Source organism: Crassostrea angulata, chromosome 2 (assembly GCF_025612915.1).
Source record: "Crassostrea angulata isolate pt1a10 chromosome 2, ASM2561291v2, whole genome shotgun sequence".
NCBI classification, from domain to species: Eukaryota; Metazoa; Mollusca; class Bivalvia; order Ostreida; family Ostreidae; genus Magallana; species Magallana angulata.
The window spans coordinates 75,029,351-75,056,242 of NC_069112.1; the positions used below are offsets into that span (position 1 = coordinate 75,029,351).

Here is a 26,892-nt window from a genome sequence, read left to right on the forward strand (position 1 = left end):
ATTAAGCTCGAAAACATTTACTGGAAAAACACACCCCTTTGTGCCTTTGTCGGAAAATTGACTACTTGATAAGACCGAGTTTTGGATGTTTCCCAATACATCATGCATCATTTATGTGCCTGTAGTATTATATTAAAGAAGCTTCTTAAATATCATTTCCGCAAATAAGTAAGATAATCAAAAACAAACGATAGTTATCGATTGTGTGCCATTTTGATAAAAACAAAAAACCCCAGGAACAACACTTTTAGAAAGCAAATTATCCCCGGTTTCATACTTCTGAATAATACATTTATAGGTAAAACCAAGAGAATCATATTGAAATACATAAGGGATTGCAATTGTAGAAATCAATACACGATTGTTACAAAAAATTAAATTTTTTGCTATTACGGATTTTATCGACTGTATTCAGAGAAAGAAAAAAACCGGGAAAAAACAAGAAAACAAAGAAACCACGCAGTATAAAATGATTTAATTGTATAGAATAAAAAAAACCGCCATTAAAATCGGGAACTAAAATAACATCATACATAATATATTTGATGTTAGATGGTTAAAATTAAATGCTATTACATGTATATACCATTTCATAAAAATGATGTTACGTTTTCGCAGAATTGGCATTTACAAAAGAATTTTATAATGTGTTTACAATTTTGAAATTGCAAAAAAAGTTATTCTTTAAGTATCAGTTGGTAGTATCACATAATTATTAGGCCTCTATTTAAGTATATGTGATAGTTAACATATTAATGAATGAATTATTTCCTATGCTGATTATACAGTAAGAGCTGGCATTCAGTGGTGCTATAGTTGTACATATAAACATCTTGATAATTAAATTCTCTCCTAGGCTGATTTTACAGTAAGAACAGGCATAGGTGCGATACTTTTACAAATACTATTTCTTTTAATCTTCACTTTACTTTCGTTGACGCTTTTGTCTTTATCCGTTAATTTGTGACTTGAGTATTGCTTTAGCTTTGTGTAATAAACAGTAAAATTTGATGTAACTATAGCGACGGGCATAGCTAGGATGATAATTCCTGTCAGAGCACAGAAAATTGCTACAATACGTCCAGGATACCACGTGGGTACTACGTCACCATATCCCACTGTTGTCATGGTAACAGCAGCCCACCAGATTCCGACGAGTGCATTGTCAAAAGAACTTCGTTCATAGAATTCAACATAATATACCAGGTATCCAAAAAATAAGTTTGTTAGTGCAAAAACAACAATCAGGATGCTGCATTGGCTAAAGCTTGCTCTCGCAGCTAAATTTATTACGTCAAAACTCTGAAACCTATTCAAAAACCGGTAAAATCGACAAAGTTGAAGCAACCGTAGAAACGCAAAGATCATTAATACCAACGTAAAAGATTTGCTGTCCATTTGATTTGATCCAATATGCATCAACGAATGAAATATCCAAAACGAGACAATGACTATCGCATCAGCTATGTTCGACGCGGAGCAGAAAAACTGTCTACAATTTGTTGGCGTGACAGTGGCCCGGATGAAAAATTCCAACGTAAAGAATATGCCGCATATGACGTCAATGACCCAAAGCGTCCACGGGACGGACGTGTGGGCGTACATGTCTGTTTTGGGGTCAAGGCCAGTTTGGTTGCTTACTGCTGTCTTTGGTTCACGTAGGTCCTGTTTTGTGTTTAGGAATAAGACAGTGGTAGAAACTAAGACCATCAGCAAGTAAACGATGTTGAACACCTGTAGTGAAAGACAAATACAAGTCCTTTATTAGGGGCTTAATGCTTAACTGAGTATTTGATGAATTGTATATCAAAGTTTAAGAAAAAAATCCATTTATAGGTGAAAAAATATGCATTTATGATGGATGCTTTTTAATAATATATCAGAAGTTTAAACAACTTGCATTATTTTTATTTATATGAATATATGATATTTCGATTAAAACATTTGGGCATGTATCTCAATTAAAATGATGGTATCAGATTCAAACCATTTAATTTGCATAGTTTGTAATTAATATTTTTTTTTTCTAAAAATATTGCAACAAGGTCTGAAACCAGAAAATTTTGTCATTCGTACAAATAACACATTTATATAGGATAGATGCAGTTGCATTCAAATAGATCGCTATATATATATATATATATATATATATATATATATATATATATATATATATATATATATATATATATATATATATATATAAACTTACACTCGCTTTCCTCGAGGTGGCTGGGTACTGCAGAACCTTCCACAAACAGTCACGCCAGCAGCCCTCCCGGCATTCCTCTTTCGGGATGTCTAGGGATTTCCCATTCTGTAGATTTTTGATTTCCTTCAGAATTTCTATGTCGTCATCATGTCTGTACAGTGACGCAAGACAGCACTCACTCACATACTTCTTATCAATCTCCCAGAACTCCAATTCGTTCCGGATCGTAGCACCGCAGAAATTGGACGGAAAATGTAGTTCTCCTGACCGATACAAATCCAATATACTGTTGAAAATTTCTGGGTTTCTGTCAAAGAAAAACTTGGTTGGACAATTCTGTACTGTGATATCCTTCTTAAGAGAGCTAAGTCTGGTTTCTTGTATTTTCGATAAAGTTTGGAACGTTGTTAGAAATATGGTTCCGCCGACGTTGAGCTCAATGTCTGCCATATTCCTCATTTAGTGTCTTCACTGAAACGCAATGCGATATAACTGAAGCGATGTGCTTTTTAAACAGTCGATCGCATTACCTTCATTCAAAATTAATGCAGTTTTGCTCGCGTTTATAAAACTTTATCCCAAATGAATTCGATATTTCATTTTTCAAACATACAATTTCACATACGGGTCATTATCAAAATATGCAGCCTTTTGTGTCAGTGTCAATTTAAAGGGGGAAAAATAATGTTCTGGGGAATATATACAGTACCATTGGATTTTAGAAACTTAAACCTATATTGTTGAACAAATAAATCGACAATTTTACTGCTTAAAGTATAAAAAAAATATTATTTTCTATGAGATTTCAGTGAATTTATGTTGTCATTAAATTTTTCCAACGTCTTTAACCTACAATATCTTCAATAATATTGAGGTTTTATTCCAAAAATCACCATTAATTTTTAAAACAACATTCATATTTTAATTTCTGCTATGCTCCTTAACAAGTTCTCTTTTAAAAACAATGAATTTGATGAGATATATGCTTGTACAAAAAATTTTTGTCATTGGTGTTACAAGGCAAATTATATAAAAATATCTTAAAATACATCAAGTAAATAATATTGTACTACAGTTGGAATCCCCCAGATCATAGTGACATCATTCCCTGCAACTAAAAAGATAAATGTATCAGTGATGACTTCATTGTGATAGAAAATATGGCAGAAAATATTTGTTTGCTCCGAAAAATACAATGTAAACTGTGTCAGTGGGATAACGTGCTATTTAAGGTTTTCTATTATGAAAGAACAAAAAAGTTTTTCACATAAATGAAGAATGTTTATCACATTATAACATAGGCTATGTAGCTTTGTGTAGTATCTGTTCTCTTTGGTCATACTGCTACATTTACTATGGATACATCAGTGGTATAACGGTCAGTGGTGTAACCAAAAATTGTTGTTACACCACTGAAAAAACTGTTACACCACATGACATTATTTAATTATTTTACATTTTCTTCCATTTCATATATATTTTGAGCATTTTGAACAATTGTTATTTATCAATTTTACAAGTTAGACACTGTCACAATAAAGAGAGCTTGACTATTTAATTGCAATTGTGTTTTCTTAATCTGGAAAATGAGACCTGTTACACCATTGACATTATTTGAAACACCATTGACATTTTGTATGCTCTAATTATGTTTTACTCATTTAAATACATGATTAAAAGATAAAAGTAAAAACAGATTTAATCTAATAAAGAAATGAAATTATCCACATTTTATTTTTATTAAAAAATCAAACTTTTTAATGACTTATAGTGTATTATAAGATATGTTATATTCCACTGACATTTTACATTCCCTATTATGTTATACTAAAATCTTTCAAATGCTTAAAGGTAACAAATGCTAGCTGAGCTTCAACAAACATATATAGACAAAGAGGAAGTGTATATGCGTTGTATGCATTGATTTTGGAGAAAATTGGAGAAAATTCAATTTAATTGTCCAAAATCTATGATTGATATGAGCTGGTATAGTATTGACGATGTTGTTTGTGAGATTGATGAGGCAAAGAAAGTTCGAACTCGGTACAAGGTGGATAAAAGTGTGTGGAAGCCAATAGTAAAAAATATAACATCAAAGAATGAGTGAATTACTGTAAAAAAACATCTACATGCAATTTTTCTGTCAGTGGTGTAACACTGATTATAAGTGGTGTAACAGTGTGTCTATCTTCAGATTATGAAAGAATGAGGCACGAAAACTTTTATTTAAGATCAAATTTATCACGTTTTAAATGCAATCAAAAATAGAAATTAGTTTATTTTACAAAATTTAACATGCTTATCTCTTATTTATTATCGCTAGGTCAGTGGTGTAACTTTATGTCAGTGGTAAAACATAATAATCAGTGGTGTAACATGAACTTTTTTCTCCAAATAAAATTAACTGACAATAATACATGTATATTTGAAAACACCAGTGCATTTTTAGTAATGTCTTTTTTATGCTCCATTGAAAGAAAAATCCAGTTGTGTTCTTTTTAATGCTCAAATTAAAAATTTGTTGGGTAACAGCAAGACTTTGTCTCAAATGTTATGTTGGTCACTATGTAAATGTGTCAAATATTTTCTGTTATCTAATTCTAATAACTTTAAATGAATTTTGTTGATATAAGCTTTATGTCCATCATTTTAAAAGAATTATTTTATTTTATTTAAGAATTTTTTCCTATACTATATACCTGTTACACCACTGACAAAATGTTCACAGTTAATTAAATTTCAGTCTAATTATCAACCAAATGGTAGATTCCAATGTTTGCAAATTTTTAGATGTTATACTTCATTGTTTGTTAAATGTGTTTTTTGCAATCAAAGTAATTTTTTCAGCAATAATTTTCTCATGTTTTTCATTTTTCAAAAGTCTGCATATTTTGATAATGACCCATACCTTCTATTTTTGTTTTTGTTTTTTTTTTTCATTTTAAAAAAAAAATCAATTCCATCTGACGGGAAAATCCAAACACATTTTTTTATTGATGGAATCTATTGGACTTGAGTCATTTGATATGATCATATGGATAGACTGTTAAGTTTTATGCCTTAACAAAATGCCAGTAGTCAAGGAAACTGCACCATAGCAGATTTGATATACCCAACAGTCCAATCATTGCTAAGGAGTCAAAGATCACATACAGTATGTAATAGAGCATTGATCGACATATCTTTAAAGCACGACCCCAGCGCTGTTTTTATTGCAGACTATATGGAATTGATCAGCTTCTACGTATTGATTTTTCTAGTAATTTTGCCCTAGAAGTACTGTACAAACTTTTGCCACTGTTAGTTATGTACACAAATTAAACACTACTTCAATTCGCTAACATTAATGAGAAGGTCATTAGTAGATTGATAAATTCAAAGAAAACGTTGTTTAATATTTTAGGGCATTGATTATTTTTCACCCTAGGTTCATCGGATGAAATCTTTTAATTGGGGTTTATCATGTAATGATTTAACAATACTGTGGAAGTAGTTATTTACGCAAGGGAAAAAAAATTCATTGTTTCGCGGTTAGCTTAAAACCGCGTAAAATACCCCCGCGCGTATGGTAAAAAAAAACAACTTTAGAGCAGTAAATCATGCATCTGCGTATTTAATACCCACGCGTATTGTTTGACAATAGAAAACGCATACTTAATCACCAGCGCAAACATCTACATTAACAGTATTTAATACTGACTATTGTATTTTCCTTATTTTGCGCGAGTAAACCGTTTTTCGTCAATTCGCAATTATACCAAATCACAAATGTCTAATTTTTACCACATATTTGTTTAGCTTACATCTGTAGAAATATTTAAGTGAGATTTAAAATTCATCGAGATGTGCCTATTGCGATTTTACACCGTTATTAATCCTTGCGATTAAGTAGGAAATATATTTTTTTTAATTTCATATCTAATGTTAAAAATGGATTGTATTTTGATCGAATGATATTAGACTAATTGCTTTTTAAAATCACGTCCATGATTTATTTGATAGCTTTTTTACCGCACAAAGTACAGTACAAATTCACAGAATGTCCGTCAAGCCAAATATTTTGTAACTCTAAAAGCATATATGTCTACTAGAGAAAAAAAAAGAATTTTAGTTTTTCTATGTACATGTAAATTTTAATTTACTTATGCTTATTTTCGATATGTTCTAATATTCTAATTCGTCCAGCATATTTTCTTAACAATTTTCACCATTTATTTTCTACAACAAAACCAAAGTATGATTAAAAGAAAAGATTTGTTGACCAAAAAAAAAAAGTTTTGAAAATATTTATTGCCTCACACAAAGTGTTTTGCAGGTTTTTTGCAAATGTAGGACACATTATTGCTACACGGAAAGTCGTGCCACTTCTGAAATGGTGTTCTTATGGCAGCACAGTTCTCTCCCGCGCCGCCGCTTGGCTGACCGATATTCCAGTTAAGGAACACCGATTTGGCGCCATCTGACGGATACACGTATATACCCTCATCTACTATGTCAGTAAGGCCAATCCAAACCTGTGAAAAACCTTAAAAACAGAACATTGCAATTACAAAATAACACGGATACATCTTGTGTTATCCATTGTAGAGTTATTAACAAATGGACGAAAATATACTCCTATAAATTGTCGTTTGTTTTACAAAAGACCTTTTGTTCATCACAGCTTATGATCTTTCTTTATTATTTTTTTTTATCAGAATTTTTTTTTCAGATTATGGGAACATTTTTATATTCATTTAAGTGGTAGGAATACATAAAAATGAACAATAAATAAATAAATATTACAACGTACTATAAAAATTAAATCTATCATGCAGACTTGCTTTAGAATAGTTTACGGTTTAATAATTTTGGTAGAGTTTATCTTAAATATAGGGGGAACAATTTGAAATAATTTACAAAGGTGTTGATGGTAAATATTAGCATTTGTTATACTTTCATGTTAAATACTGAAATCTGATTGGTTAAGACGCAGTTAATAATATTTACTATTACCCTCAGCGTTAGCAACGCACTTGGCAACGGGTAACATTAAAAAATGTTACATGCGCGAAAATTATGCGCGTACGGTTCGCTGTAGAATTCACGTTATTGCTATATAAAAGCAGTAAAATTTTCTTAAAAATTTTAAAAAAGACATTCAGTATAACAAAGTAAATAGTGCCTGTTTGGGAGGATAACAGTTGAAATTGACACCCCTCGAAAACCATTGTCAACCTCCGCTTCGCGTCGGTTGACAATGGTTTTCTCGGGGTGTCAATTTCAACTGTTACCCTCCCAAACAGGCACTATTTATATAATATAACTAATGCAACAGGGAATGAAATGATATGAACAAACTGAATGATACAATTTCTTAAATCCTATTTCTTAACAAAAAATAACAGTAATGTTATCCTACCGCGAATCAGACTTTGAAGCAACACCCATTTATCCTCTGCTGCATCTCTAATTTCAATCAAATTTGATCCCCTTTCGGAACAAGTATCCTACAAAAAGTATTTAAAAATTCAAATCACTGTTCCCTAATAAAAAAAAAGTATTAGTTTTTGGGATGAATTTATTACAGATATAATGGCAAGTATCTAATAATGCAATATGATTGAAATTGACAAAAATGAACTCCTAACCATCTTAAAGATCCATATAAAGAAATACACATTCAAAGCAGAGCAGCACGGACCTCTAATAAGATAGAGGTAGGAGAAGGAGCATAGAAAGAGTAGTAGGCATCTCATGCCGATCGGTCGCACCCGCCGGGTGCTCATTGTCAAGGTTATGAAAAAAAAAGAAGAAACCGAGGTTCGTCCAGTGTCTAGTAAGTATGAATAACTTCAGCCAGCATGTGTCTTCATGAAGCATTGCACTTGTTGACAAGGTCACTGTATCGACCATAGAACCCGTGAAAAGATTATTTTAATCGAAGTTCTTGATATCCTTTTTCCAACAACTTGTTTGTTTGTTACTTTAGCTTGCTTGGTATTAGAAATTGTTCGAATGTAGACCATGCTCTTGAATAACGAATAAGCTCAGAGACATAAACCCTATAAGTAGGTGATGATGGTATATTGCTAGATAAATAAGGGAAGCTGACGATGGAAAAATTAATATCATTACGTTCATAACATAGCTTTGTTGTTAGGTTATCATATTAAACGTCTTTTTCTAGTAACATAATCAAATATGAAACAGATGTTTCAGTAAACATTAAAATCTTACCACTGCATAATGAAAAGTTGCGGGATTTGATGAAAACCAATAGCAATGGTTTCTGTAGGGTAACCATCCGTTATCACATGCTACAATAATAAACGCATGTATGCATTGATATAATCTGATCCATTGACCTCTCTCTCTTTCTGTCTGTCTTTCTCTCTCTGTCTCGCTCTCTGTCTTTCATTGTCTGTCTCTCTCTCTCTCTCACTGTCTGTCTGTCTCTCTCTCTGTCTAACAATCTAAGAAATACATGTACTACATACGGCACCTACCACGTTCGGTGCTCGCAACAGTTGCTAGGACAAAGAAACAAAAGACTAGCTTCATGTTGTTTGCGAGGACAGTTATATTTTTGAAACCCTGACTGTTTCATTTAAATAAGATAACTAGAATGGCGTTATTTATAGAAATACACACACGATTGACACGACAGTTTGAACATATCTCTTTGATATATATTTGGCCTATGGTTAAAACATTAACGTCAACAAAATGTGTTGTCAAGTCACGTCAGACTGTTTGACTTTTTATATTTTGCAAAGTTTTTAAATATAAATTTTACAAAATATGCACTGAAAGTACAATTTGATATGTACTGAAAGTAAAATATGATATGTACTGAAATTACAATTTGATATGTACTGAGAGTACAATTTATGACTAATTAAACAAGCATTTGCTTTTTGACATGCTTTAACGGAAATAATAACTACAGAGGTGTTTAAACGAGCTCGTATTTCCCCACTTCCGAAACATTTTCTTCATCTTCAGTTCTTATGACATCAATGTCACTGTAATGTCGGAGAATGGTTTTGAAACAGAATTTTGATACCCCCCCCCCCCAAAAAAAATGCAACTTTGAAAAAAATTTTGCTGTCATGTAAAAAAAGTAAAATCATGGATACACAAGGGACAATTTTCTAAATGTAAATGACAGCAGTAATTCGGAATAATATCATACAACACAAAAAAAATTGAAAGCGAAAAAAAAACAACAACAAATAAATAGAAAGGCATCAGAGCCGCATGGTCAAATTTTATTAGATTGGTTACGCTTCTCTTTTTTTCTTGAACCGGAGATAAATGTATGTCAGGTAAAAGGGCCCGCATTTGATCGGGGAAAGTCTTTTGGTTTGTATTGTATCGTATTGTTTATTGGTCAACAGCTGTACAGCTCATATACATATTGCTTTATTAATTAGTGAATATACCTTTGTGCAAATATCATTATAATTCCTTGCATATAACTTAATATATGTGCAGTGTATTGCAGTTACTAATATGGCTCAAAGTTTTTCCAGAATTTTAATTCAATATAAACAAGACGAATAAAATTTAAATTTTGGCTGACTATTGAAAATGCCTCATTGAAACATTGTAAACATTATAAAACGGGGAAAAAATTGACCGATATTGGGGCCATTTCCCTTTAATTGGACTCTTCTAACGAGGGAGATAAGGTAGGAATGAAATCACGCGTAAACGCTTAGAAGATATGTCAATTTCGTGCGCGTGTCAAGCTTTCAAACAACAGCTGTTTTGTCCGGAAAACGTGAGATCTAAACAATATACTTTCCCTCTGCTATTGGCAATACATTATGTCATCGGCAGCTCACGATCATGCATACGTGACAGATGATGAAGGCGTGCAGATATAATATTCTAATTAAACTACACATGTAAAATGAAAATCATATAAAACTATAGTTTGATCTCTTAAATTGATCCTAACTGCCCATATTGCAGTAATAGACTTGCATTAGAAGTACATCGAAAGGTTAGGGATATGTTTGACAATAGACAAAGGGATATGTTTGACAATGGACAAATGGTTTTTTAAATTAAGTAAAATATAGGTAACAATAGCAGTGGATGCATTGTTTTCATATCAAAAAGGGAACGACAGAATTTTGAAAAGGAGCGTGTTGTTCATTACTACCAGAAAGAGTATCACTATGGACAACTAATGTATGTAATTATATGCTATCGTTGTTGAATATTAAAACGTAAAAGACAATCTCTACAAAAAGTTTGCTTTAAAGAGTTGAACATATATAACGCATTCATCAAAAATATAATTTGTCAGTTTCAAACATTATTTTAAGCAGTACTAACCTTACATCTACATATTTAGCATACTCATTAGACTTGATTCTTTTTATTTTGTTCTTTGTGAGTTTTAACAAAATACAAAATTGCAAAGTTTGACAGTCAATTTCACATAAATCACAGATATTGAAAAAGTGACGTGACCAGGTGAAATCTAGTAACATTGTAATTCTCATTACAAACATTTGCTAATATGATTTGTTTTAAATAACAAAACAATAAATGGTTGATCAGTATTCATATTTTATTTGATATAAAATTTTTAAAAAATAACTCTGAAAGTTACTTAATAATATTGATTAATTACCAGATGCACTCATTTGAGAAACTTGTGAAGTTCAACGTCATGTTCCAACAGAATAAATATTCATGAACAAAATTGACATTGATAAAACACTGAATGTATTTTACATTTTAAAGAAATGTACTAGATGTGTCCCAAAGCATAGGAAATTCGCAATATTACCAAAGAAAATTTCGGCAACATCATAACAGCAAATTTTAATTATTCTTCAAATAATTCTATGACATGCAATGTGAAAAATAAATGGCTTAAGGACTGTTTAATCAATTTTTACAATATTTCTTTCAAAATGTTTGCATTTAACAAAACACAAGATGTTATTCATACAGGCAAGCCAATAATATCCAATTGATATGTTCAACATCCTTAAAGAAAATTCCGATATTGATTGGCATTTGGCTTAGTCCAGTCTTACAAATCTTCAGAATCTTGTCTTCAAAACTCACTGAAAAAAAATATAAAAAAAATGCATATTTAACTAAACTAATAAAGCCCAAGTCTGACCAAGTTAGCTTCCATCAATATACTCCATTCTCAAAGAATATTCATAAGCCGCATCAAAATCCAAAACTAGGCTGAAGTCAGTTAAGAGCATAAACGATAATGGCGGCATATTGGGTGAAATGCAAATCTGAATGTTAGAATGGACACATGTTCATATCAATATCCTGATGCTTTTATTTTTACAGCCACGGTTGTGTTTTGCGATACAAACCTTAGCCTCATTTTCAGTAAGATATGATTATTCTTGACAAAACTCATTAAAAATGAAATATATAAAATAAATGTACATTAATTGCATGCCATTAAAAAATTAACAGGAGGCCTATAGGCCACATCACTCACCTTAACAGCAGTTTTTGTTTCTTTTTCAAAATTTATAAATTAAAAATTCTTCTATTTCAAAATTTTGAATAAACATAAAAACAATATTTAAAAAGAAACCTATATTTCTGGACAATATATCCTAACATCTAAGATGCATCAACCTTAAACCAACATTTCTAACCTCAGTCTGAACATATTAAAAGTAACAATCAAAGGCCTGAAGCTCCTGAGAGTCAACGTGCTTTCACATGCTGTAAATATTTTGATGGGAGTTGTTTTTTTGGGTTTTTTTAAGATTGAGACCACCTTTATCATACAATAAATAAACATTACAGCTAATGAACTTAATTAAACTATTGTATATAGTAGTGTGGTTTGGAATAATAAACATATGTATTCATATATTTACATCCAACAAGTGGTTGATTTACTCTATTTCTTAGTTGCAATTCATAACTCCATACAAACTGATAGGACTGAAATCTATACATGCCCCTTTTTTGATTGGTCGAAACCTTCAGCAACTAAGAGAAATCATAGAATGCACATTATAATCATGATGATGTATTTTTTCTGCAATGTTGCCACCTATATACCCCACATGAATCACCAAAGAAAGCATTATTATAATATATATTTATTATATTATTTTTATATATATCATAATAAGAAAACAAATTAAACTATACTTACTTCTTTCTTTAATTTTAAATGTGCACATAATCATGTGGTCAACAGCAATTCTCTATCACAATGATTTTGTACACAACCAAGCCAATACAGAATTTCACAGACATCTCCTCTATCCTGTGCCTTCAATATGTCAAAAGGTCTGGTATACTGAATAATTCCTTTACTTTTGAGTGGCAAAATCAGGAGCTCACCAGGTTCTCTTTTAATTTTCAGATATACAAATATAATCTAAAACAAAAACAAACAAAAATATTCAAAAATATGGTGAGAAAAATCTCAAATTCCTATGCCTTTAGAAAACTGAATGTCATTAACTTTTCATTCACAATTTTACAAAAATGGACTACATGATGTATTCAAATGCCCACAGTGTTATTATTTTTTTTTTTTACAAAATAAACCCCAAGATGGGTGTTTCATACACATAAGATGTGATACACCTATAATTTGTGATTAAAAAAGACTAAATATTCCTCAGGATAATTGTACAAACTTGATAAATGATTTTCATCATTAACATGTTGATGTAAACTAGTTCACACTTGATAAAAGCATAATAACTAACAGCCTGGCCAAATGTAAAAGTCGTGTGAAGATAATCTCTTATCAATACCTGTCAGACCCTGACAATTGTAAGGAAAAGGGGGTAATTATAATCAGACTAAATAACTAGTAAAAAAATAGGCAATGAAAACATATCTCAACCTTTCTTTAAAAATAGCATGACTAAATATACTAGAAATATTTGTGAAACACTTATTTCCTTTCCCTTTGACACAGGCTATTATACACAAGCCTTTATTATGAGCATTATACATTGAAATGTCTACATCAAATCTTAAAAAAAAATGTTTTTCATTTTATACATGTATCACTAATATTTTGTTCAACCTTAGCAGATACATACATATTTGGGATTTTTCAATTTCTTAGTCCAAGGGGCATCACTCATGACTCTGTCAAAGATTTTTCATTACTACTCAAAATATAATTTGACCTAGATATTCTTATAATGAAAATATAATAAATCTGTTTAATAAATTTTATTTCAGTATGTGCAACCTCTGTGAAGAAAATGAATAAAAACTGCAAATAACTGAAATGTTGTCAAGACAAATGGGCATAACTCTAGTCAAAAATTGCTTGATCATGCCCCGAACCCAACCATAACCATGCGTTGAATTATTTTCAAATGTATATAGAAGTAGAGAAGGAGGTTAAATTTTTAATATATGAACATATTGGCCCCGCATTATGATCTAAACCCATAAGACAGGGCTATGAATTTCATAATTTTAGTAGAGGGCTTTATACACATCATAACTGGATTTGGTTTTTTCTAAATGTGTGGGAGTAGAGAAAAATATTTTGTTAAAATTTATCCTTTTTTTTGCATATTTGGCTCTGTATTTAAGGCCCCTGTAATGATAAAGGCATGAATTTCACAATGTAGATTATTTTTACCATACAAATGCTTCACACCAAAAACTGTTACAACTGGCCTAGAAGTTAAAAATTAATGTAAAATTGTTGACTGACACAATAGGTCATCTGAATGACCTAAAAATGAACAGGTTAAAAAATTTGACAACATTTAATCGAAGTGTATTAATATTATATTATTAAAATAGTGCCTATTAAGGAGAGTTACATTTGAAATTGACGTCCCGTTCGCAGTAGAATTCACGTCATTTCGATATAAAAGCAGTTAATTTTTCTCTTAAATTAAGATATTCAGTACAATAAAATAAATAGTTCCTGTTCAGGAAGGTAACACTTAAAGTTGACATCCCTCAAAAACCATTGTCAAGTTCTGCTTCGCATCGATTGGCAATGGTTTCCTCTGGGTGTCAATTTCAACTCTTACCCTCCCAAACAGGCTCTATTCATATAGTTTTCCCATTGTCAATTGTGTTGCTAATGCTGAGGGTCATAGAACAGATTATAAACTATATCAATCAATCAGATTTTTAAATAGTATTTTACATGAAAGTATAATAATATTCTTTGTTTCAAGTTTGAAGACCTTCTGTCAATGTTTATTCAGTCTGGGCAAAATAAAAATTCTCTTTTTTTTAATTTCACCTTGAGGAAAGAAAAGAGTCAAGGTCAAATATTTAACATTGTTATGTTCAGCAGAATATTCTCACTATATAACTCTATATAGACAAATAGTCAATATTTGTTTTATTAGCAGGTCCGAGAAATATTGACCAGTCAATATTTTTTTATATTGACCAGCTAGGAATAATATCTAGAGAACATTACCACTATTTCTAATAATCGCCTCTGATTTGTTGATTTGTAACTGGTGAAGTTAATAAATCTCGCAACTCAATAACAGGGTGACGTCATAATAGGCAATCAGTTAAGGCAAGTAAGCAACGGATGCGCAATGTGATGCGCAATAAAGCCCGAAGTGCTTTATGATAGATTTGATCACGCCCCAACCGAAATTATCACCTCATAATATTCAAAGAATGATTCCTTATTACTTATATTTATATAATTTAAACCATCATACGATTAATTTGGCTCAATTAGCCTCAATTTGGCTTTATGAGTTACAAAATTGATATTTAGTGTTATCACAGGCAAAGACACTGGAAAATGTAAATATTCATAATTGTGAAGTAAAATCAGGTAAAACATCTTCAGTTTACTTCCTACGGATGGTGGAATATCACCAGTGACCTTTTGATGCCGACGATATTTTGGAAATAAACTCTGCGTAAAATTAAATTCGTGAATTCTATGTTGAGCCGAGAAAATTACTAAGATCTGTTTTCAAATCTTTTCTTGATTTTTGGTTTGTTCCTTCATATAACAAAAGAAATGTTGACAGAGTTTTTGGGCAACATTGATTATATTAGCCCCCTTGGGACGAAAATGCATTGTCCTTCGCTTCGCGTGGGGCAATATTTCGTCCCTCGAGGGCTAATATATTCAATGTTGCCCACAACCTCAGTCAATATTTGTATGATAAGACATCTCAGTGTATTCTTACTATTGTTCAGGAGCTGACTGGAAATTTTTTTAAATTGACCTTGAAAAAAAATATTGGTCATGGTCAAAATTGTTTGGTAGGATGGAACTAGGTTATATACTATCTATTTGTGATACCTCTTTAAAGTCTGTGTTATGGTTCAGATGCTATCTTACAGAAAATGAAAAATTAAGTAAATGACAGTAAACAAGTGAATGACCGAAAGTTAAAGAATCTGATACTTACTTTGGTTCCCATACATATCATTCCCAGGGAATTAGGGAACATTACAGAGTGGGGCACTACTGCAAAGAGCTCGGATCCAACTCGCCCAAGAACATCAGGGTCCAGTTGATCCTCCAAACATTCAGACATATCATTGTTGACTGGTTTTCCTTCCACCTATTGATATGACAATGATAATGAATTTAAAAAAATGCATTCTAATGAAACTAATTACCATACTTTGCCAAATCTTCAATAAAACCGCAACCAAATTCAAACTCAACCTGTATATTCATAACACACATCCATGTATCAAATTTGAGTTGAGTGTGTGCAACAGTTGTTGAGATAATGATCAGAAAGTTAATGATGATCATGGATTGAAAGAAAAACAGAATGATGGACTAGGGTAACACTATATGCCCCAGAAATTTTATGGCTTTAAGGAACTTGTCTTATTTCTTAAAAGCATCAAAATAGCAGAGCAGACGAGAAAATTTGACAAATGCTAGACATGACAATTGTAGAAGACAGTTAAGTATAGCTTGTAAAACAAGAGGCCCATGGGCCACATCGCTCACCTGAGGAACAATAGGTATGATAAAATCAGCTTAATGGAGTCATAATACAAACTATCTGGACAATGTACAATAATACATGTTGATCCTGTATAAATAAAATCCATTTTCCCCTGGATATTCTTATGTTTATAATCATTAGTCCTTTTTCTAACAGGACGATTTTATAGTCATATCATATGTTGAGTATTGCAGTTCTCAAAAAGATCCTTAACAATTGTTTATATATGGGATATAAACGTACATAAACTCTGAACCTTCTTGTGAGGCCAAAGAATTGTCCTGGGGCCAAAGTCTTAACAATTATAAAGAATCATCTGGCTGATTAGTTTCTGAGAAGAAGATTTTTATAAAGATTTACCATATATATTCCTTTGTTAAACTTTGAACCCCCATTGTGGCCCCACCCTACCCCTGGGGATCATGATTTTCACAACTTTAAATTTACACTACCTGAGGACGCTTCCACACAAGTTTAAGCTTTCCTAGCTGATTAGTTTCTGAGAAGAAGATTTTTAAAGATTTACCATATATATTCCTATGTAAAACTTTGACCTTCCATTGTGGCCCCACCCTAACCCCGGGGGTCATGATTTTCACAACTATGAATCTACACTACCTGATGATGCTTCCACACAAGTGTCAGCTTTCCTGGCTGATTAGTTTCTGAGAAGAAGATTTTTAAAGATTTACTCTATATATTCCTATGTAATAAAACTTCGACACCTCATTGTGGCCCCACCCTACCCCTGGGGATCATGAATTTCACAACTATGAATTTACACTACCTGAGGATGCTTCCACACAAGTTTCAGCTTTCCTGGCTGATTAGTTTCTGAAAGGAAGATTTTTAAAGATTTACTTTATATATTCCTATGTTAAACTTCGACACCCCAATGTGGCCCAACCCTACCCCCGGGGGTCATGATTTTCACAACTTTAAATTTACACTACCTGAGGACGCTTCCACACAAGTTTAAGCTTTCCTGGTCTTATGGTTCATGAGAAGAAGATTTTTAAAGATTTACTCTATATATTCCTATGTTAAATTTCGACCCCCAATTGTGGCCCCACCCTACCCCCGGGGGTCATGATTTTCACAACTATGAATTTACACTACCTGAGGATGCTTCCACACAAGTTTCAGCTTTCCTGGTCTTATGGTTCATGAGAAGAAGATTTTTAAAGATTTACTCTATATATTCCTATGTAAAACTTTGACCCCCCCATTGTGGCCCCACCCTACCCTCGAGGGTCATGATTTTCACAAATTAGAATTTACACTACCTGAGGATGCTTCCACACAAGTTTCAGCTTTCCTGGTCTTATGGTTCATTAGAAGAAGATTTTTAAAGATTTACCCTATATATTCCTATGTTAAATTTCGACCCCCCATTGTGGCCCCACCCTACCCTCGGGGGTCATGATTTTCACAAATTAGAATCTACACTACCTGAGGATGCTTCCACACAAGTTTCAGCTTTCCTGGTCTTATGGTTCATGAGAAGAAGATTTTCAAAGATTTACTCTGTATATTCCTATGTAAAACTTCGACCCCCCATTGTGGCCCCACCCTACCCCCGGGGGTCATGATTTTCACAAATTAGAATCTACACTACCAGATGATGCTTCCACACAAGTTTCAGCTTTCCTGGTCTTATGGTTCATGAGAAGAAGATTTTTGAAAATTTCTCGAAAATTTTCATAAATTCCTAATTATCTCCCTTTGCAAAAGGGCGTGATCCTTAATTTTCACAAATTTAAATCCCCTTAGGCTAAGGATGCTTTGTGCCAAGTTTGGTTGAAATTGGCCCAGTGGTTCTTGAGAAGATGTTGAAAATGTGAAAAGTTTACAGACAGACGGACAGACGGAAGGACGGACAGACAGACAGACAGACAGACTTGAGCTTTCAGCTCGGTGAGCTAAAAAAAGTTGAACTTTACTGGCGAACACTTCCCAATGTTAGCAAAAGACATGTAGTTTATTGAGTATATGGTCGCACTAAATGATTAAACATAAATCCTGATAGATTTTTTTACCCCCCCCCCCCCCCAAAAAAAAAATTAGGTTTTAAATTTGTTATCATTTCTTATCAATAAAATTAAAACAAAGTTGAACCTCATCAATCAATATTTAAAATAGGAAATCATAGCTGATGGTTAACAGCTGCTTGAATCATCATAAGTATCTTTTTGAGCGTGAATCGCTTGGTTAAATCAAATTGAAGGTGTTGCTAAGATTTATATCCTGCTTGTATAGAGATTAAAATCTTGCTTAAGTCGTTTTTATAATATTAACAGTCATTTAAATGATAAATAAGAAAAATTACTGGACATTTGAAATATTCACCAGTTTGGCCAATAGAGGAACCAGCTGATATCAAAGACTCTGAATTTTCTCTCAGAAAAACCGGTTCAATATATTTTTTTTCAAAGTCATTAGTGCACTGAAGTGGTTTGTATCTAAATGCACTTTGAAAAAAGATGTGCGAATGATATGGGTAAAAGTCCAAAACTAATTCCTGGCCATATCTAGAAATTAATTACCTCAACTACAGACAACAGGACATTTTTCTGTACAGCGACTGGTCTTGAAGCAAATCCGTAGGCTAAATCTGGAACGTTACTTACTATCTTATCACCAAAAATATAGGTTCTGTTGACCACAGCTCTGAAAAAAAAGGATTATCAAGATTTACACAGCATACCACAATAAGTCTCCAATAATATTCAATTTCTAAAAACAGTTAATTCAAGACAACATAGATACCGTATATCTGGTATTTTTTGCGATGATCTAATTTTCACTTTTTTTTCGTGATGTCTTTCTAATCGCAAATTTTTTACTATGCAGAAATTATTAAGAATTTTTTTTAATCCCAAAAAATGAATAGTGCAAATTAAAAATGTTATGCATTTTCCCCATTTTTGCAAATTTTGTAACATGCGGAAAAAAATGAATATACGGTATATAATACAAATTTATTTATGCATAAATACCTTTGTTTCAGAAAGAAAAGTTCTCCAATCCTGGTAAAGTAATGATGGTAAACACTCTGTAAAGGTTGTCGTCCTCTCTCAGCACTCTCTGCAAGTTTTTTTCCTTTGTTTTTCCTTTTTTTCCTCGCTTTCTTAGATTTAAGTAAACATTGTCCATCATCAGGTGGATTCAGAACGGTTGTGATTAAAGACATTGTTGATATTAGAAAGTTCTTTACAGCAGAGAACCAATGTCTGTCAAACCTTTACAGAAAAAATTGTTCATAGTTCATTTTAGATGGCTTTTGTAACAATTATGAAAAGAAGATTAAATCTTTTCTATCATTTTTCTTCCCTGGTATAGATTCATAATTGCTTACTTCTCATTAATATAAGGGTCTTTCTCAATCATAAACCTTCTAATTAAGAAAGGGCACAATGATAACTGCTTATGCTTTCAGTTTCAGTTTATTTAATATTCCATTTGGAGACTTTAAAACTTTGTTTGGGAGACTAAATTACATTAAACCTGAGGCCACCTACCGGTAAACTTAATTCTAACGTCACATCAAAATACCAAACTTACAGTATCTCTACAGTATTTTTAGTATCTGATACAGTCCCTGAAATGTACAACTTTCCCACTTGAACGGTGAAAGAACGGTGAGCACACCCTGAGCAAACAATGAGCGCATGCTGAACAAATTTGGTAAGCGCTAATGAAAGGTAAACAGCAGGCAAACGCAGAGTGCAAACTGAATGGTGAATGCACAGTGAATGATATGTGAAAGTTACGTGAAGGCAAAATGAACGATATATTCGGAGTGCCTCAGGAGTTATCCTTTTATTGTGTTAGCATTAGCTGCATTTATTCTCTGACTGAACGATAAGTGAAAACTGAACGAATGTCGAGTGCAAATTGAACGCTTTGTGAACACACAGTGAGCGTTTTGTGAACAGTGAGCGCAAACGGGGCAGAGAGGAGAGCGCAAGTAAATGCACTTTGAATGCAATGTAAGTGTACGGAAAAATGGGAAAGAAGAACATTTCAAGGACTGTATATATAGTCAAAATTTTCAGAATTCACTTTGAAAAGCCTTACATAAAATACATTATCCAATTGGTAGACTTAAAAACATTGTTTGGGAGACTTAATTACATGTGATCACTTACATATCAGTGAGATTCAAAGCTTTGTCCACTTGCTCTGCCCTTACAAAGTCTGATCGTATCTGTTTCATCCATTCTACTTCCACATAGTTCTTGTGAGCGTATCCGTCATCCAAATGTTTCAAGATATTATCCAAGTCAAACGAAAACAAAAGATTATCTCTGGTACGACTGCTTAACTTTCTAACACTGTTTTCAAAATCTGGGATTTCTGGAAAATTCTTCAAAATGTCAACTTTAATATCCTGAATAAATTCCTCGATGGAGTCAGGTTTTTCACTGTAGAAAATGTTCGCGTTCTTTAAATCCCTATACTGGAAAGTTCCTGTTCCCCCATCTATTAATCTTCTTTCTGTATAACTTTTGTCTGTTTCATCATCATCCTCTGAACTGCTGAGGCCTATTCCTTCTTCTGAAGATGACCTCATAATTGATTTTCTCTTCGCTGAACATTGCAAGTCGCATGTCTCACTTTCTTCACCCTTAAAACAATAACACACAAATGTTGGATGAAGCAAAACTCTTTAGTTAGATGTTTAGTACAAATACAAATACAGTCAAACCTCTTTATCTCAAACCAGATGGGACTGGTTAAAAACTTTGAGATATCAGAGTATTCGAGATATCAAGGGTAAAATACTAAAAGTTAAAGTGTGTTGGACATAAAAATCACTTCAACATGTCCATTGTATTCCATTGTATTCGAGAAATCGATGTTTCGAGATACCAAAGTTTAATTTTAAGTTTAACTCTATAGCAAAAATCTTAGACATTACAAAGTTATAATACATGTACAATAATAATACTGCATCACATAATACAGTACAATAGCATATGATGAAATTATATCATTATTCAATGTCATAGGAATCGCATTCGGGTATGTATCAACAATCATATCTATTAAGCCTGTTCACCAAGTGTTCAAAAATTATGTACCATTCTTATGATATCTGAAAAATAATGTTATAGGGACCAACCCTATAATTTTTTTTAGGGATTGTGCAATAAAATTTGTTTGCATATATTGTTAAGCACATACTTTTTAGCATCTTTTCTTCAATATTGCTTTTCAAAATATTTTTTCCCATTTTATGATATTGAAAATCAAATTTTTGGACTTTTGGCCCCTTAAAATCCATAATTACGTACACATGGAGTAAACAATTGTAATGTATAATTATATGTAAATAATGTTGCGATGAACATATTAAATACTTTTATAACATGCATGTATTACAATATATTCCACAGTTAAAAGTTATTATCATAAGACTATAGAGTCCTCTCGGCCCCTAATTTTAAGGGTCAGTCCATTTTTCTTGAGGTTAAATGAAGCTCTTGATTTTATAAAGCTTTTTTGTCATGTTTGTTCTATATATAACAACAAAATACTTTCAAAATAAGGAATATTCGAAAAAAACATCACAAAGCTTCTTTAAAACCTTAATTTTTGAGCTACTGCAAGCTAAGGCACTTTTCGTCAAAGAAAAATTTAAATGCCACATGTCAGATCTACAATTAATCATGTGCCCCAGTGAGCTCCAAAATATGGGAAAAAAGAAACCAAACGAAAATATAAGGTCTACCACTGAAAACAGAAGACCTTAATGATGAAATTTACCATTATTGAACTTCCTGTAATAGATGAAGATTCAATCTGTTCTTCATTTTCATGTTTTCTTTTCTTTGAAGTTTCCATAATACTTCTTGAGATCGGCTTCATGGAAGATGCCATATATATAGCTCTAAAACGAAGATTAAAATGGGATTAGAAAAAATAACAAGAGGCCCTTTTGCCACATTGCTCAACTGAGCAACAATAGCCATGAGAGAGTCAGCTTTATTGAGTCATACAAAATATCTTGAAAATATAGTAGAATAGAATCTGTATGAAAAGTTTTTCAAAATTTTCCCGCGGATATTCTTATGTTAAACATTGAACCCCTTTTGCAACAGGAAGACTTAGTCATAGCACATATTAAGCAGTTGAAGTTCTCAAGATCTTGACCTTTGAGCATATATGTGACAAGTCCGAGTATCTGGCGCTTTCCTGGCTTTTTTATTTTCTTGCCAGAAAACATCAGCACATGCATCATTTAAAAAACTGCAAATAGCTTTCAGATATCTGTAAACTACAATGATATGTAAGGTAACTACAGTACTAGGGCTGGGACGATACTGTACTGAGCCGATTCGGTACATATCACGATACATGAGATGCGATACGATACATATCACGATACATTGCAACTAAATGAAAACATGAATAAAGGTTTAAAATTTATTCAATCTGTCGATGTATTACCGCATGTCCAAAGTTATTTTGTTATATTTATAAAGAGCCTTGCACAATTTACAAATTACTTTAGTCTCATATACACTACTTTTTCATAAATTAGTAATCCAAAAGTTTTCCACATTCCATATTTAGCTTCCTAACTGTTTTGACAATTTACGAGGTTTTCCGCCATCTTTGTACTTTCATATTAGGCGCGCGGACTAAAAATAGCCGATATATGAAGCTCGGATATTTTTGGAAAATAAAAAAAAAGTTCGGTAAGGTATCGTTGTATTAATGGTAAATGTATCGATCCAAATATCGTCAAAATAAATACTGCGATGCACCGATGCATCGGTGGATCGTCCCATCCCTATACAGTACTGAAGATTCCTAATTAAACCCGGGGAATTAATATCTGCATAAAATTGCTAGAAGCAACCCTCGCGGATTTTATAACTAGGCTTCTATTTTTTATAGTTTTTGTACTATAGGAAATTATAACAAAAAATGGTCCTCGCAATTGTATATTTCTCGCTATTTGATACAAAACAATTGCGGAATTAAATACTCACGTAAAAAACACAAGGAATGTAGATTAAAAAGAAAATAGAACTTCATGTTCAAAATACATGTACACAGGATATAAAATTAACACTCCCCCAGTCATCTGAAGTTTGTGCCCAGAATTGTTTCTGTCACTGTAATTACATTATTATATACTTGCTTCTCTTATGCAGCTTACAGTTTTTTTTACACATTGACCTCATAAAATGAATTCCAAAGTTATCTCTTCCAAATAAAGGCTAAAGTAATTATCTTTTTGAGTACAGACAAATAGGTCTTCTACATAACAATGTCAAGTAGTAGCTGATACATAATTTTTTTTTTCTAGCTAAATTGGGAAACAAAACTCCAAGGTCTTTTAGTGGAAATAACGCTGAATTTATTGTTGTATTTGAATATAATTGAATAAATGGTTTCCACAGGTGATCTATAATCATATACAATTATAATATTATTAAAACACTCTCATTCTCTACATTCACTCCTTGAATTTATCTTTAGTTAACTAGTATTTAAATTATATATATTCGATTACATAAAATAACTCCCCAAGTATAACAGCAATATAAACTAAAAGATAGTCAGGTTGACAAGCTGTGAACCGAGTCATCAACCGTCTGTCCTGGGTGGCGTCGTGATATTAAATCAAAGTTCATGCTAAAAATTAGATTATATAAACGGACATGCACACTCACTCATCCAAACCCGAAAAACCAGTCAAACACACCCATTCATTCACTTCAGGATCCACCCGCTAAACGTAACCATGTGACCTCTCGTACTACTATCATACTATGGGAGATTGTTTGAATGAATGAAGTGGCGTGAATGGAAACAAATAAACAATGGGAAAATGAAAACATGAAATGTTGAAATAAATGAACCCAATTATGATGAATAATTAACTAAAATAATTAATCCTGTGACAACAATTGTAATTGGGTCACAGGGTTAGACTAAAACCCCCTTTAGAAATATACAAATTAAAGATCTTAAGTTATATATTTCAATTTCTATTTGTCATTCAAGAAAATATTTTCCTGTTTTCATAAGAAATTTCTAGTGAGTATTCAAAGTAAAGATATTGCGCATTTATTTCTGTGCGCTGTAGTCAATTAAGGCATATTTAAGTTCAATATCGGGGATTGACAGTCATTTGAGCAAGTACTTAGGTAAAAAAAAAGCAAGCATGACCAGATTGGATATCGAAAACAAAGATAGATCATGATCCGCATGTCGGGGATTCTAGGAAAATAACTATAATTACAATAAACAAGGCATTAAGTCCTTTTTCTATAAGAATGAAGTCAGTTTTAGAGATGAAAAAAACAATTTTAAGCAGGTTGAGTTGGACATTAGACGGAACATCAGATTCTCTATTAAAACTGCATCCACATTTATTCTCATCTTCTCTATACGTCCACTATAGCATTTACGTGTACTTGATAGCAAGTGCAGCTCGCCAGCTCGCAGCGCCAGCGCGAAGCGAGCTCTACTGGCAAGGCATGTGTGAATAAAAAATTTGGACTATTTGCACATTCATTCAACAGACTTTTTTGGCGTCAGTAAATCGGACCAGTAAGCCTTGTTTTAATCGTCCCAGTAGTTCCCTGTAATTATGGTTTCCCATTTTCACACTTTCATGAGAACAAGTACATGCATTGTTACTGCTGACACAACGCAAATTCCATTACATAAGACTAACGGAGTTATCATCCTTTCGAGTGACGTCACAATGGATTTCTTATAGATCCGACAAATTTTTTCGGCGTCAGTAAATTTCGACCCACAATGCAATTCCTCAATGTTGGTCGATCTCACTACACTGGATACCATCTCGCGATAATCAAAGTAAACCTTTTGAGAAACAAATAAATTGTGTAATTTCCAGAACATCATGCTTTTTATGAAAACAAAACAGTATTTTTTGCGTAGTTTTTTTTCAGTGTGTTTTCAAAGAGACGGACGACACTTGACCGATGTGAACTTTGACGTCACAATAAGGGGAAACTACTCTTAAGTAGTTATTGTAAATCTGCTGAAATATAAATAACAAAGTCTTCTCAAAATCTTGCAGAGCTAACGATTCGGGACATTTCTTCAGAGATAGGAAACAGCTGTAACTTGCTCTCATTTGGATGAATGCTCACATTTATTTTATTCACTATATTTACGGTAATTTCCAGGAACGTTTTTTAAAGGAGGGCATGGCAACATCATTCAAAAAATCTTTACAAGCAAAAAGAAAAAACAAATTCTCAAAATCAGGAAAATTCTAATCGGGGCAAGGAATGGGGAGTGCGTAGTATGCCTTTAGCTCTTTAGCTGCTCAAAAGTGTCTTTATTTTCACTACTATTTATTACATGTTCCCGGGGGATCCATTTTCCTTATAAGATCAAAAAAAATTTTTATACGTAAATTTGATTTTTTTGTAAACGGGAGAGGGGGACTCTGTGATAAGTCAATTTTTATATGTAAGTTTAAGAAAAATGTCTGCTGCAAGAAAAGAGGAAATAAACTGCAATGTACATTATGTTAAAATCTTTCTTATTCAACAACATTTTATACGAGATATATCATATACTGGCGGGGCCAGTATATAAATAAAAAAAAAATCTTATGAATTATGAATATGAAAATTTAATAAAAAAAATAGGTATGTTTATTTCATTTTGCATTCAAATTCATTTACTTTACGTCACTACTTTTATTTATTGATTTATCATAATTCATTTTTTGATCACGCACCGTAATACATATTATACAATACAAAATGTTTACATAGGTGTTCACTGGTGTACACCTAATAACGCTAAATCAAGCGCGCCCTTCAACTTGCCATTTTCGCGCCAAATTGACCGTGATGTTGTGAAGTAAAAGTAACTTTCATTTTCGGTTCTTCAATTTTTCTGGAATTCAGTATACGTTATATTAACATTAGGTTAGTTAGTAGTTTATGGAATATCTTTTCGAGCTATAGTTAGTAGTTTTATGTTTGGCTACACAACAGACATTTCAAACTGTGTCCTATAGGCCTAACGTGTTATGATGTAACGTTATGTTTACAATCTACTACAGTTACGTTAAGCTTTTTGACCACACCATCAATGCATATACTTACACAGCCAAGGGCGATCATTTAAGCTGAACATCCGTGTCTTATTTCCAAGGTGGACGAAGGAATAGTTCAAAAATCACTGTCAGTGATGACTTCTCCCGGCTCCCCCAACTCTCTTTGACATCAAGTAACGTGCATTAGTTTCGTATTAAGTAATTTTTTTTCTTCAAAATTAAATTATTTAAAAGTGATTATGATGATGCATCCTCCATAGTTCCTGTTACAATAACCAATAAATATTCTCAAAAGTGTAATAATAGCAAATGTTCTGAAATACGAAACAATTTTTACAATCATCGGTGTCAGGTCAAATCGTTCACTGAACGTTTCGTACACACGGATCCAAAATAACCTAAATGGAACAGATATTAAACTTAGAAGGAGCGATAAATTACATGATGGAAGATTAATCAAGTAAACATATTGCCGAATTATATTTATTTTGTATGATAAATATGTAGGGACCAATCATTCTGCAGTGGTAAAATTAAATAAATATCATGTGACTGTCAAATCGTTTTCAGATAGATTCACCAGACTAGTGAAATAAATGTTTCCGTTGATTTATATGTTCGTGCATACACTGTAATTTTCAACGGTATTTTTAAAAAATAATTTAACTGTA

At 32.4% G+C, this 26,892-nt stretch overlaps 2 protein-coding genes across 2 annotated transcripts in view; both read right to left on the bottom strand.

The window, feature by feature from the left end:
• Positions 1-464: 464 nt before the first annotated feature.
• The window catches only part of LOC128174865 (potassium voltage-gated channel protein Shaw-like), a 34,875-nt gene continuing 8,447 nt past the window's right edge, over positions 465-26,892 (bottom strand). The window contains exons 4-8 of the mRNA XM_052840295.1: positions 8,432-8,511; positions 7,614-7,701; positions 6,512-6,737; positions 2,213-2,519; positions 465-1,734 (exon numbers count right to left, since the gene is read on the bottom strand). Coding sequence (XP_052696255.1) covers positions 853-1,734; positions 2,213-2,519; positions 6,512-6,737; positions 7,614-7,701; positions 8,432-8,511 — 1,583 coding nt within the window. The 3' untranslated portion in view covers positions 465-852. The remainder of the gene's footprint in view (positions 1,735-2,212; positions 2,520-6,511; positions 6,738-7,613; positions 7,702-8,431; positions 8,512-26,892) is intronic.
• Positions 9,450-26,396, bottom strand: LOC128171507 (uncharacterized). The gene is made up of 8 exons (XM_052837282.1): positions 26,271-26,396; positions 21,925-22,048; positions 20,304-20,782; positions 19,152-19,394; positions 18,699-18,822; positions 15,595-15,750; positions 12,363-12,590; positions 9,450-11,286 (listed from the first exon to the last, which is right to left on the bottom strand). The coding sequence occupies exons 2-7, from the start codon at positions 22,036-22,038 to the stop codon at positions 12,393-12,395; spliced, it is 1,314 nt and encodes a 437-aa protein (XP_052693242.1). The 5' UTR covers positions 22,039-22,048; positions 26,271-26,396; the 3' UTR covers positions 9,450-11,286; positions 12,363-12,392.